At 36.3% G+C, this 15,372-nt stretch overlaps 1 protein-coding gene across 3 annotated transcripts in view; it reads right to left on the bottom strand.

Moving 5' to 3' along the window:
* The window catches only part of HHIP (hedgehog interacting protein), a 141,754-nt gene that overhangs the window by 108,743 nt on the left and 17,639 nt on the right, over positions 1-15,372 (bottom strand). For all 3 annotated transcript variants that reach the window (XM_007496276.3, XM_007496277.3, XM_001367162.4), the window contains exon 4: positions 15,154-15,355. In XM_007496276.3, coding sequence (XP_007496338.1) covers positions 15,154-15,355 — 202 coding nt within the window. The remainder of the gene's footprint in view (positions 1-15,153; positions 15,356-15,372) is intronic.

Below are 15,372 nucleotides of genomic sequence, written 5' to 3'. Positions count from 1 at the left end.
CTGGAGGCAGAAATGGTAAACCACTCTACTATCTACTAGAGCTGAACACAACTGAGAAAAAACTGACTGATAAGCCAATCACATCAAGAAGCTTTTGTGGCACCCTACTGGCTTTAGGAAAAAAAAATATTAAGTTTCTATGTAGCATTTCAGGCCCTTCACCATCTGGCTCCAGCCAATGTTCCCTGGCTGGTTACACATTACTCTCTCACGTGCTGATGTTCCAACTAAACCCACTTACTTGCTGTTTCTTGAATGAGCTATTCTATATCCCACTTCACAAAGTCCCATGCTTCATTTTCACTTCTGTCTCTTGGAAACTCCTGGGTCTCTTTAAGACAACCCAATTGCCACCTCCTATAAGATGCCTTTTATCTTTCCCCATGATTCCCTCAGTTGTTAGTTCTCTTCCCAAATTACTTTCCATTTCCTATGAATTTACTTTTCCATACACATGTTGTTTCCCTTTCTCCCCAGGAGAACCTAAGCTTCTGGAGCTTTTTGCTTTTATGTACCCAGTACCTAACATCATGCCTGGTATATCAGTGTGCCTGCTGAATGGAATTGTAGAACAGAGCTATGAAGTTCCCTCAGATTGCATCAGTTTGGAATCCTTACTAAAAGTCTTTTCTCCTAAAGGTTAGGAACAATACCGGATCGACTGTAATTTCACAAAGTTCTATGAACCGAAAATACTTAAATTTCAGCCCCTGACTTTGGATTTTTATTTCTCAAAATGCATATTACAGAATGAGGGTCCAAACACATGCAATGCGTTTGACACCTGTTTTAACATTTACTCTTTCGTGATAGCTACTGTTGAACTCACCAAGTATTTATTGAGTGACCACAATGTGATAGACACTCTGCTCTCAGCACTGAGGACACAGAGAAAATGAAACAGCCCTTGTTCTCAAGGAGTGTCATTATATTAGCTTCCTAAAAGACCACCTGAAATTTATACTTTTTGATTGAACGCATTCAACTCTTCTCTGCTGCCAATATGATGAGTTTCCCAAAATTACCCTTCATGTTTATGGGTATGGAAGTGGAAGGGTCGGGAATTCATGGATTAATTTCAGTCTGGATAATTCCTAAATTGTCCCATTCTTCTACATTAAACAGGCCTCTGGAACTCTTCCAATTTTGAGAATTGGATTCTGAGGGAAGATATTGAGGGTAAATGTGGTAGAAACGAGAAGGAAAGGCTGACTAGACATTTACTAACAGTCTTTAAACATGAGAAGAGATGGCACTGAACAGCTGTTTCCATTGAAAGGGGTTTAAACTGCCGCAGGAGGAATTTATGGCAGAAATTAAGAAGACATTTTTTACTCTGACAGTTCGACACTCCAGTAATTTGAAGAGTCTAACAAGTTTGTTCAGTCATCATTTTCAAGCTACCTGTTTAATTTAGCACAAATTGGGTAGAACTAGTTTCATCTCTACCTCTGTCTTGTCTGTTAGGATTACAAACAGAACTAGAAATGCCGTTAGCAATCATCTAGCTCAACTCTCATTTTTCCAGATGAGAAAACCCAGAGGTTAAGTGGTTGACCACCCAGAGCCACTTAGGTATTAAGTAGCAGACTTGGGATTTGAGCCCCCCAACTCCAAAACCAGCACTATTTCTACCACTCTCTTCTATTGATTCAATCCAGAAGTTCCCATTTGCTTTTGACCCCCATGTACGTTGGCTTTTCAATAAATCTTTGTCTACTTGAAAGGGAAGAAATTCTGTAATTTGCTCTGCATATGGTACCCCAAGTAACAAACCAACAAATATTTATTAAACACCATCACCAAAAACATCAAAGATCAAAAATAGAAGATTAATTATTTTTGTCACCAGACATTTGTAATTTAATTGACTGGAAGTCAATTCAGGGTTTCTGGAATATTTCAACAATATTTTCAATAGCATGATATTGTTATGTAACAAATATTCTCCATACCACTTGACAAATTTCTCATATCCCCTGAGGGTAGGAATAAATTCTCAGGTTGAGAACCCTTTATTTAATAATTGACTAAATAAAACTGATTGGAGATTGTTCTTTTCAAACAAATGTATGTAGTAGAGGTTGCCAACCAGCTTTTTAAAATGTCAATAGTGAGAACAAAAGCAACAATGAAGCTTCACATTCATGGCTTTGTTCCATTAAGTACAGCTCTTTTATGGTTATGCCCTCCACCTTCTAGGTCCAACCAAAAAAACAAAACTTTAACATTTTTTTCTACATCAAAAAACAATTTAGGTAGAATAAAGGAGTAAAACATAATCAAAATAGTTTAAATACAGTTTGAAAATGGGCACCTAAAATAACATATTTGAGTTTTTAAAAAACATCTCCTCATTACTCAACTAACTATAGGTGGAAGGCAGACAGCATTATGTGATATATAATGTGGATCTTTGACAACTTATCACCCTATTTGTATTAGACATCAAATGCTTGATCTTGCAATTAAGCTTCCATTGAGCATGCAGAATGATTGTGGTTGAAAAAATGTTCCTGAATGTTTTTATGAAAACAGAGAAGTGAAGATATGCCTGTTTGTAAACCTAACTCAGTTGAAGATGGTGACCCTGGCAGTGGGTGCTCATCTGAAGTCAAAGCAAGGCACATAACCCATTTATTTTAAGTTCTATTAGTCCAAAGACAATATCCCTGTCTCTGCAAGTGAAAGAAATGAGATGGTAGCTGAGCTAGTCTCAATGTGACATCACTTAGCTGGGGTCATGGGACATTCCTCTTGGAAATAAGAGATACTCCCTCCAGAGGCAAGATCCCAGGGGTCAGAAAACTAACCCAACCATCAGTTAGACTTTTTCAGGGAGATGGCTAACTCAGGGCTGGACAACTTCAAGAAGCGTGGCACCATTTGGTCTCCAGGGTGACTATGGAAAAGAATATAAATGGCTTGTTGAAGTCCATCTTTTCTTCTTCAAAATTCTCCAAAGATTCAGAAAGAATGATGATAAGGAGAAAATTATAGAATGATTGAGCTGGATCATGTCAGTCTGAAGCCTGAAATATAATCCAAGAGTGTAATTGATACCTTAGGACCAATGTTTGGTGACCTGTGTGTAAAGCGTAGAGCTGATATATTTTTGGCTATGGCCAATGTGGGAATTTGTTTTGCTTGACTATGCCTGAGAGATTTTACAAGGGTTTTGTTTTTCTTTCTTTTTCAATGAGGGTTGGGAGAGGTGGGAGATAATATGGACTTTTGTTAATTGAAAAAGTTAAATTAAGTAAAAAAAAAAAAAAGTAGCCCCAAGTTTAGTCCAGTTAGATTCAATAGGTATTTGAATCAACAAAGACATTACCATGAGAGGAAATCTATCCTGGGCATTTCAAAGAAAGAATTTAATGTACATGGTAACTAAAATGCAATTTTACATTCCCAGAAGATTTTATAGCTACTTGCTTATTGCCTTGTACATGTTAGTCAGTTCAAAATTCAAAATTCAATTTAAAAAGTACCTATTAATTTGATAGTTTCTCTTTCCTCCAACATAAAATTTCTCCATTTTCAATAACTCTATTTCTAAGTTCATTCCATTACCCACACACTGTTTTATTTTTCCAATTCTTTGCTAACCAAGAATTCCTGAAACAGATGAAGCCTCCTTATCTAGAAATAGCCAGAGGATATGTGATGTGTCATTTTGTTTAAATATGTGATCCTCAGAGATCAAAGATACTTCAGCACAAGAGGTTGGTATTAACATGCTTATTAGAAGGAAAGCACAAAAGAGTTTCATCTTCCTCAATGAGGAAGGCAGAAAACCTTTCAACATTGGGGGCAGGAAATTCTTTTCAGAAGGCATTTTGTGGCCAAATATAAAACTTTTCATTGGTCGCAAGGGTCCTGTTTCATGATATTTTATTGAATCTGAGGTTCAGGTTCATTGGACCTCGTTCTACCAAAGCCAATGAAATAATTTCATTTCAACAGTTAGCCTAGCAACAATGAGATTGCTTCAATGCAAGCTTTAAAATGGACTTCCTTTTTCTCTTCTCAAGCTCAACCAAGTAAATGCCTCATAGAGCAATTAGCACATTTTCATCATAAATAAATGAGGGGAAAAGGAACAAAGCTCTGTTCTTTACCACCAAGCTGGAGAGTAAAAGACCAAGGAGAAATTAGGCCATATTTTAAAGAGTATACTTAAATAATATTAATTCTCTCTATATATGTTCTGGGTACTATGCCCCGGATGGGGAAAATGAATATAAGGGCACTTTGTCATGTATGAAACTATTGTGTTCTTTTAAAAATGATAATTCCTGACGATATTTCCAACTGTCTTGAAACCATTCTGGAACATTCCTGTGGAAATGGAAACTTCTTTTTTCTTTTCTTTTCTTTCGCACAATACTTACTAAGTATTTCTAGAACTGAATCAATGTAATCAATAGATCTAACTTATAAAGAGATGCTAAAAAAGTGATGTAAAAAGAACATTGGACTGGTAGTTGGGAGATTTGGGTTCCAGTCCAACTTGTGCCAATTTACTTTATATGAATTAACCTCTCTGACCCTTGTTTCTGCCTTTCTTAAATGAGGATCCTATCCTGCTATGTACATCATAGGGTCACTGTGAAGTTCATAGAGATGATGAATGTGAAGGTGATCTGTAAACTCTGAGCTCATAAAAATCATTTCATTCTTATCAATATCTTTATTATTGTTTTTACTCTGGACCGGTGATTTCATCAGTGTGGAGACCTTCCAGTATGGGGTCATCTTTAGCAAAGCAGACTAGCCATTTATTTATCCCCTGGTACACAGCTAGAACACTGGAGGCAGGATTTGATCTTAAGTCTTCCTGACTGAGATTAGCCCTGTAACCAGGACCCCATCATTGAATACCCTTTGCAAAACCAAATTTCTAGCTACACTATCTGGTGTGGTTTGCCCACTATTTTGCAAAGCCCATTTTAATGAGAAGGCCTGAAGGTAACCTTTATCTTCTACCCAATGATCCTCTTTTAAAAGGACTTATTTTAAGTGCTCCAGACATTAGCTTTTCTATAGGTGATGATCCAGCATAATCCCATAATTATGATGCCGTTTCTATGCCAAAATTAAGGTGCTCTAACTACTCCCTCTATGATGAATATTTAAAATTATAGAAAACATCATCCTAAAGTTGGAGGGAAGCACAGGGGAACACTTCATTTGAACTTACAGATTTCCCAAGAATTTAGCTAAATAATAGCAAAATAAATTGTATAAACAACTTAATAAAGTGAAACAAAACAAGTTAAAAGCTGAAAGAGTAAAAAATAAAAAAAAGCATTAAAGCTACATAAATCTGCCAAGAAAGCTTTAAACTAAAGAATCACATGCAAAAAGGTATTTTTGGCGGGGTGGGGAGCTATTCTTTAATGGCCTTTTGGAGAAGAAAGTTAAGAAGAAATAAAAGAAAGATGGAGTTTAAGATTTAGAAAACTTTCTCTAAAATGTTAAGCCAAGTAGGTTGAAGGCCTGTGTCTGATATGTATATCCTTATAATTACATGATGATCTTGATATCATTACTATGCAAAAGTCAAAAACCACACATGCTCCAAAAGATGCCAAATTATTACACTGAAAGAAATAATAATCAAGAAGTATTTAAAGTAATAGAAGAGTCTTCTATGGCCAAATAAAGAGCTGGGAAAGTAAAATCAGGTGAACAATATGCTCAATGTCCATAATAATGAATAAAAAGCCACCCTAAGATATATAGAAGCTAAATTCATGTCCATAAGTTGGGGAATGGCTAAGTAAACTGTAGTTTGTGAAGGTCATCCCCAACTATAGCCTAGTACATAGTAGGCACCTAAAAAGTTTACTGACTATTTTAATGGTATAAAAGATGATGATCATTATCATGACAGAGAACCATAGAAAGACTTAAATCAACTGTCTCAAAATGAAGGAAATAGAGCCAGGAAAACAATATATTCAATATCTATTATCATGTAAATGGAAGGAACAACCATTACAAAACAATGGAAAATGAAGTTTGCAGAATTATAAAGAATAAGCTTGGTCCTAAAGAAAAAATATAAGAAGAGACCTTTCTATGCCACTGCAGAATCAAGGTATCTACAGGTGTGGCCACTGCATATAATGTAGGGTTTTTTTTTATGCATTGATTGCTTTTGCTTTTTTCCTCTACTGCCTCTTTTTTAATAAATAATTTTATAGGTGTATGGGAATTTATGGTGTTAAACTCTGGGGGTATGGGAAGTAAATGAAGTGACAAAAATGAAACACCAACAAAACCTAAAACTATCAAATTATATTAAAAAGCAAATATTACCAAAGTCTATTTTAAAAAACATAATTAATTAAGGCAATGAGTTGCAGTATTATTTCAGAAAGACAGAATATCAAGCATTTCTTCCTCTTCTTGGTAGAACAGGTGTGAGTTTACATTGTTGAATGTGGTTTATGTGAACAGATATGGTTTGCCTGGCCAGATGAAGAGCAAGGAAAATAAAATGAGGAGAATAATATACACCACAGTTGAAACAACCTGAATGAAGACAGCACCAACACACAAAAGAGCCAAGTCAATGTTGGAGAATCACCAAGTAAACTGTGGTTCATGAATGTCATCTACAGTTGTGACCTGACACAGAGTAAACACTTAAAGTAAGTTTGCTTGATTGTTTTTCTTTATAATAAGGTAAGAATCATGTATAGAAGGAAAGGATATAAAGGAAACATTTGAGATATAAAATAAAGATCAATTAAACTATTAGAATTCAATGGGATAAAATTATTATAATTAAATTAAGTATCCAATTTTAAAATTAGAAATTATAATTTAGAATCCAGAGAATCATCACTAGAAGGAATCTTTGAAATGATCAAGTCTGCCATCCTGTTTTTGATTCTGTAATTAGTATTTTATTGATGCCTTTCATGAAAAAAAAAAAAGCCCTTAAGTCTTGCCACTCTCCCTTCCGTTATAACAAAGGGTAGTTAAGCTGAAACAAATGTGTCTGTAATTATGACACCAGATGATAGAATCAGTGTTCTTCACGAAAGTACACTGCCCTTCCAAGAGAAGGTGATAAGGGTTGTTTTTTTTTTTCATTTCTTCTCTAGGACTAAGAATGTTCAATACAATTGTAGAGTTTGGCTTCTCATCTTCCTGTATTCACTGACTGTTAGGAGGTATAAATAGAATCACTTGAAATTGCTGAGTTCTCCCTGGCAAATAACACCTTTTCACTGCCAACCAATCATAATTCTTTAGCCTTTCTTCCCCTGGAAGTCTGGGCAATTGTATCATAACTTGCACTTACTGGCATCCCTTCTTATTAGGCAGAGTTAATGTCAGAGACCAGGGAAGTATTTTTCTAGGTAACTTTTCTAACACAAAGTTGGTACTTGGAAAGTATTTGAATGTGTGTGTGTATTTTTTTTAATGAGCTCTCCAACAAAATGATTTCACTGAGTGAATTATTCCATCATAGTCCATCCACTTTATTGTTCCCCCCTCTCAGTACAGTAGATTATTGAGTGACAACTCTATTGTGGCTATTGGAAATATTAAAGCACCTAATTGGAGCACTGAGATACAGTTATGGTATCATAGATTTAGGCCTAGAAGGGACCTTAGAGATCAGCTATTCCAATCCCATTGTTTTATAAATGAAGAATTAAGGATTAGAAAGACTAAGTAATTTGCATGGGGTCTTATAGTTGGTAAATGTCAGGGGCAGGATTTGAACCTTAGTCTTCCTGATTCCAAGTCTACTTTATTTACTATTCATGTTGTTCCTGTAAATTCTAAAATGGTATTTTCTAAAGAAGCATTCACCAACTTTTACAAGCAATAAGTTCCCATGAGGCCAGGGAACCTGTCTAGTCTAAATTGTGTAGTTCTCAGGTCCTCACAATCTTCTTACTTCATGAAATGGATATTGAATAAATGATTTTTGAAATGAATTGAATTGCTGAAGAAGGAAGGCCAGATTTCTCTTGTTCATTATTGTAGCTTGATAGAAACCAGCAGGAGTAAAATAAAAGTTTCAACTAAGTTCTTCTCTCAAAAGTCTCTGTACTCCCCACTTTTGTGATAGTTTTAGGATATGCCACTTTGGGTTTGCTTCTTCTTCTTTTTTCAGTTCTAGAGTCTTACTCAGAGTTTTAGCCATAAATTCAATTAAGCTCGTGGGAGAAAAAGCCAATAGAGAATCTCTCCCATTGTTTTTTTTTTCCCCTCTTTTCTTTCCAGAGAGAAACATGGTTCCAGAAGAGAAAACTAGGTTCTCAGAGAGAAGAGAATTCATAAATAGGTGATAGAAGGTGGAGGGTATTAGAGATTTTGCAATGGCCCAACCTTCCTATTTTGCTTCCTTTTAATAATGCAACCAGTAAAAACTCTCAGATTCAAGGACCTCCTTCCTTTGACTAGAAAAAGATGAAGTCAATGTTAAATATTCTTCATCTGCCAGCTATTGCTACTGTAGCCTTTTGGTAATCATTGTACCCCAGGTAAGTTCCTTCATCTTTTCCTTGTACCATATCTCTAAAATGTAATCACACCTGCTTGGTGTACTTCACTGGGTTTCTATGAAGATTAAAAACATTTTAAAATAAAAAATGAATTAGCTTTACATATATTAACACATCATGCAAATAAAAGCCATTCTTATTCTCCACTTCTGTGTCTGAGAGAGAAGATCTAGGAACACTGTTGGAATAAATATTTGCCTAGACCACTCAAGTCTGTCAGTCCTAGGAGAAGAACAAGGTATTTATTGCCATGAGATGCTGGGTTTGAATCCCAGCCCTGCTCCTTACATTTTTTTGTGTGTAATCCACGGCAAATCACTTAATCTCTCTGTGGCTCTGTCATTTCTTTCATGAGATGAGAAGGTTAAACTATATGGTCTCTTTTAGCTCTTAATTAATGGTCCTGTGTGCATAAGGATAGATCTAAACACTATTTAAAAATTTTAATGACAACTGCTAAAATAAAACATTATCAAATGCTGTAACAAATGCATACCCTTATTTATGGTAAACCAATACACAAAACTCCAAAATTATAAGATGAATAAAATATGAAATTAATTCCATGATAAAACGATTCATTCTAGGAAAAAAGTTAACTTTGGTCAAATCTCATTAATTTAAAATTAGCTTTCATAAAGTCAGTCTTAATTTGTAGCATAAAATAGAGGAATGTTTCTTGGCTATAGAGTCAGAAAGAGGTAGAAGATTATATATATGCATATCAACTATTATTTTACTATTATTACTAATTCATTCAAGAACTTGTTTAAAGAGAGGTATATTTATGAGTAAAAATATAATAAAGTATTGTTGATTAATGGAGGTTGGAGGTAAAGAAAAAGTTAAATACAATATTCATTTCTAGGTCCCACAGTAGATGGAATACTAGCTCTGGAAGTCAGAAAGCTCCAAGTTCAAATCTTGCCTCAGTTACTTGCAGTGTGATCCTGGGCAAGTCACTTAACCTGTCTCCCTCAGTTTCTTCATCTGTAAAATGAAGGTAATAGAATCTACCTCTGAGGACTGTTGTGAGCATCTAATAAGATAATATGTATAAAGTTCTTTGTAATTCTCAAAGTACTATGAAAATGATCATTATTATTTTAAAATAAAAAAATAATACTGAATTTCATGCCCTTTATTTGCCATCTTTGACTGCTTAAACCCTTTCCTTCCTTCAAAAACTCAACCCAGGTATCACCAACTCTAAAAAGCTAAATTAACATGCCATCCATTTCTCCCCAGGTTGTAAGTGATTTTTCCTTCTTCAAACTTCTCATAGTACTTTTCCTGGACAGCTCCTTTAAATATCACTCTCCCAAGCCATAGTTATTTGTGTATATAGGTTTTGCTTCCTACTCCTCAGATGAGAAGCAACATGAATAGTGGATAGAAAGCTCACCTCAAAAGCGGGATGTCCTGGGCTCAAATCTTACCCCTGACAATACTCTCTGTGTGACCTTGGGAAAATCTCTTAATTCCTCAATGCTCGAGGCAACTTTCTATGACTATAAATTGCAGAGAAGCTAATTGTCCTCCATTGGTAGGAGTTTCCAATACTGGTAAAATCACAAGCCCATTCTCCATGTTTATTGTATTATAGATTCCTTGGCAGCAGGCTCTCCATTGAACCTTGCTCTGTAGACTAGTGCCTCACACATAGTAGGTACATAAATATTTGTTAAGTGTGGAAAAAAAAGATATTGAAGATTCAAAAATTTTGCTGAGAGATACAGTTTACCATATTCCGATCTCATGTAATTGGTTACAAGTATAATTTTCACACACACACACACACACACACACACACACACACACATACACACACACACACACACAAGCTTCAAGATTTTATGACCTAAAAGAGGAGTTAGCTTTAAGCTGCTTATGAGTACAATGATGTTGTATATGTTAATTGGCCATTATGTCCACACCTGAAGCTCTTGTCATTAAGCTGAAATTCACTAAGATATATACAACACACATATACATACACACATATTATCATATGTCTTCTTTATATTTAGCTGGTAATACCATCTTCTTCTTGTTATTATTGGATTTTATACTCTCGGCTTCTAAAATTTAGCTACAACCTTTCTTGCACTACACAAAAGAAACCTGAGATTTTTACTTGCTCTTTCCAACCTCTACAAGGGACTTAGTCATATTTCACAAGAGATCATCTTATCCAATCACAATCCTAAATGTGGTGATGCTGAATAAAAATCAATGATGTATCATTTATTCTTTCCATTCTGATCTTTTCATCAAAAAACCATTCACATTTCATTCTCCCCTGAGCAGTACTACATAGTCAGGGCAAATGAGAATAAGCAAGACTGTGAAATAAGTTTCTGCATGTGTACTTCATGCCCTGTGGACGGACGAGTGCTTGAATTTCACCAAACTTGTGCTGCTCAGTCACTTATGTGATTACAAGCATGTGAGACAAGAAGCTGCCCTATAAGGGCTTGTTCCTGCGTATGCAGGAGCTCTCCTCCACATGCTCCCATGACTCTGGGACACCCTGACTGTTCTATTGCCAGAGACCAGCTTCAATGTGTGCAATCACCCAGACAATCAGCAGCTTTCAGACATACGTCTTATCCTTTCCAGGGTAAATGGGCTGCTACGAGAAACATCTTTGGAAATGGGGATCCGTGCCGATGGGGAGGGATAGCTGGGGGTCCAATGACACTTGTGCCAGTAACAGACACATCTTTCAGCTTTGTCTGTTGCATGATCTCCCTAAGAGGGCAAGGATATGAGCTAGCATGTCCATTCCCTGATTGCTCAGGATCACTGAAGGTGAAAGAAATGTGCTCCTTAGTTTTTCAGAGGAGTGACTGCAGGTGACAGGTGTAGACTTGTATCCACTTTTGCATGCATGCCAAGCTTAGGCTAGCCTTCTACTCCAGCACAGTCAGCCATTCAATGAGATGCATCAGGAAATTCCATTAAAATACCACCCAGGAGTCCTTTCCAGTTTTTACAGGAACTGACGTGAAATACCAAACAAGGGTGGTATGCAAAAAAAAATTTTAATGGGTAAAAAAGTCACAGGAATAATTTCATCCTGTATGGCAGAAGGGAATTATTCTCATCATTATATGCATTTTGGTCTTGCTAGCTAGTGTCATAAACAATAAGGGTCAAATAATTTACAAACTAATCAGCAATTTTCAGACATTAAAAAAAAGTTGACTGTGTGTGTGTGTGTGTGTGTGTTTTAAATTCTTACCTTCTGTCTTAGAAGCAATACTATGTATTAGTTCTAAGGCAGAAGAGTACGAAGGGCTAGGCAATGGGGGATAAGTGACTTGCCCAGAGTCACTCAGCTAGGAAGTGTCTGAGAACAGATTTGAACCCAGGATCTCCCATCTCTAGGCCTGGCTCTCAATTCACTGAGCCACCCAGCTGCCCACCGACTGTGCTTTCTTCTGACTGAAAGATAGCCTTGTATAGTTCTTTCCAAAGAATCTCTGGAAGAACAAGATCATTCTAGAATGCCCCAAAAGATCATAAATGAACAATTTAAAATTTTGAATTCACCAAGAACTTGAGGTTAAGATGGAAGAAGTTTCAAGAGGTCACCAAATCCAGCCCCTTAACACTTTACTGGTCCATTTCAGAGAGGAAATGGTTGTCTATGATTAGATTTTCAAACATTTCTAGTAAAAGAAATTCCATAGACTCTCTTGGTAGCCAGCTTCATATTTGAGTAATTCCTCTCATGGGGACATTTAGCATTATATCTGATCTCATCTATTTTTACGATATACCAAGTAGTATGGTTTTGGGGGGCTTGCTAATGGGTGGAGATTCTGTACTTGAAGAAAGGATCTTATAGTTATCTAATGAAGTTACAAGGACACAAGTTCTATCCAGTACTGCATGAGCAAGATGAACCATAGTGCCCAAGGCAAGAGAGAGGGGAGAAACCCTGGGACTCCATGAGGCTGTTACAGTAAAGGAAAAGAGGAAAGTGTGATCTTGGGCAGTTCCTTATTTTTAACAAATTCTTTTTTCTAAGTTTGATTGGTACTTTTTGTATTGAAATTGTGGTAGTTTCTGAATCTATCCCCTTCCCAAAGACACTCTTAATTTGGAACAATGTAACTATTAGATAACTATTTTTTCTCATTAGAAATACCCAGGCATTTCTCTTTGCTAAAGGAATCCAAATGCTGTCAGTGCCCTCAAAATTTTGGCACCCTACCGCAAAGCTCCAGTCGCACAACCTAATTGCAGTTCGGATGGCACATTACTGAACTGTGATTCATGTAATAATTTAGTGGTTGAAAAATACCCTTTGAATCCTATTATATGGAAATTTCTTAAATGCTGCAGGTACCATTGTCCATACTCTTGTCAGCAAAATCTGGTAAAATTTTCGATTAGAGAATAGGATCTTTTGTATTTCAAAAGCAAAAATAGAGTTTATAATGCACACACAAAAATATCCTTTAGTTATTTTTACAATTCAAGCCAAATATTTCTTTTTATATTTACAAAAGAGATGCTGAAAGTTTAAAACATATCAGAGAACCTCCAAAGTTAGAGCAATTAAAGTTAAAGCGCACTGCTTAGAAGCAGAGCATATCATAGGGGAAAGGCACGAATACTTGCGTCTGAAAACCTAAGGTTCAGATCCTGCATCTGTCCTTTATTAGCTGTGTGACTGGGCAATTCATTTAGCTTGCCTGTGCTTTAGTCTCCTCAAATATGAAGTGAAAGAGTTGGCTTGAAGGATCTCCTAAGTTACATCTAGCTCTATCATTTTATGCTTTAGTAATGAATAGTATTAATCAGCGACATTTCACATAAATCTAGATTTTGAGTACAGGTGCCTTTGGGGATAAATAGGCTGGGAAAGCAGTGAGTTTATATGAGCTCCAAAGCCAGGATGTCAGCAGTGACAGCATTAGAACATGGCTCTATTAGCTTCTCCAGCAAAATCGACCCTACTGAGCCATGTTCTTCCCCTGATCCATGTATGTAATTTGGGGAATACAGCCCCAGGTAAATAAACAAAATAGCAGAGTCATAAACCAGTATAGTAAAGAGTCTAAACATTCCAATCTTCAACTTTTTTCAAATAGAAAAGCCTACATGTCTTTGGATCCTATGTTAAACCAAGGTCTGGAAGGCTCAAAGTTTTAGATTTTTAAGAAACATCATAACTAATCCCATAGATTACTTGGATTTTTATTATTTTTGTACAATTTAATCTTTTTAATTGGTATCTATGATACTTCCATCCTTCAGATATAAGGAAACATTTAATTCAAGCTAAATTCTATCTACTAGAAGGATTAACTAATTTCAAAGGAAAATATTTTTTAAAAGATGGACATTTTTTGGACAGGTCAGAAAATGAGATGTGAGTTCTAATAACTTAAAAAAAAACCCTTTTTATCTTCTGTCTTAGAATCAATCAATACTAAGTATTGGTTCCAAGGCAGAAGAGCAATAAGGGCTCGGCAATTGGGGTAAAATGCCTTGCTCAGGATCACACAGCTAGGAAGTATCTGAGGCCATATTTGAACCCAGGACCTCCTATTTCTAGGCCTGGCTCTCTATGCACTGAGCCACCCAGCTGTCCCTCTTATAACTTTTTAAGTAATTTCCAATGAGATTATCTCCAATATCTTATTGTTTCTTTCCCCCCATAGGCACACATCTTCTTATGAATAGTTTTTCCTCTACACACACAGACACACACACAGAGTATCATAGGCTTCTGGTGTTACTCTGTTACTAAGGAGGGTAGCATCTCCTAAATTTGAAACATTTTTCTCATTCTAAATGGTCCCATCTAGAAAAGAAGCCAGACGACTTCCTTGAAGAAGCATTGTGAAGGAAATGTAATACTCTATAACAAAAGCTTCAAACATTCAGAGTGGTAGAAACCAAGAGTTGGTCCCAATCAGGTGATGCTCTTGGTTTGGTTAGCTCAGTGTAAAGAAGTTTGTACAGACCTTCTATATGACAGATAGCCTCATGAGAGGAAATATATGCACATAAGGTGGTTTGATCACCTCACTTCAAAATGGAGGCACTGAATGAGGCTCTCCAATTGCTTAAAGAGCCAGAAGTGCTTACCCATCTGCTGGGAAATACAGATGTAGCTATCTGATCATGTACAAATTGCTTACGCACAGGAAACTGTCAGTTCAGATAGCAGGGGTTTAATAGTCATCATGCCCAGTGCTTGGCATTGATGCCACCAACTGCAAATGACTCTAAGGGAGAGCACATTATACAGCTTGCTATGAAGCTTTGATTATAAGCATTAGGAAAAAACATTTAAAATTATGATGTCTATAGGGATGTAAGAGCAGCATAACTATCTGCCCAGGGATTTTCCCACTAACGATCAAACAACATAGACAACTCAGCAAATTCCTCTCTTTTCAATTACCTCACTTAGTTTTTATTCCCTTTCTGCCCTTCTTATTTGCTCCTAAAATAGCCATAATTCACTCTCCTTTTTCCTTAGGAAATTGAACAGCATTACTTGGGACGATAAATTTAAACAAACTAACAAACAAAAAATGAAATAGCAAGAGGTGCCACAAGATATAAAGAAAAGAAAAAGTATGCCAACCTTTATTCCACTCTGAACAAGTTTGTGTATGTCCAAGAAAGGCTCCTTGAGAATTTCTCCTTCTGGGGTGAATATTTTCACATAGCCTTCCTTTTCAAGGATGAAGAGACGTTGGGAGCCATCCCCACAGTGCAGGGCTCCGACAGGCTGCCTCAACCCACTCACGATTTCCTGGGCACAGAAGCAGCTGTGTTTATGCTTTCTAGACAAATGAAAGAA

This window comes from Monodelphis domestica, chromosome 6, assembly GCF_027887165.1.
Source record: "Monodelphis domestica isolate mMonDom1 chromosome 6, mMonDom1.pri, whole genome shotgun sequence".
In the NCBI taxonomy this organism is placed as follows: domain Eukaryota; kingdom Metazoa; phylum Chordata; class Mammalia; order Didelphimorphia; family Didelphidae; genus Monodelphis; species Monodelphis domestica.
The sequence above is the reverse complement of the archived record's forward strand: the minus strand, read 5'-3'. Positions and strand labels throughout refer to the sequence as shown.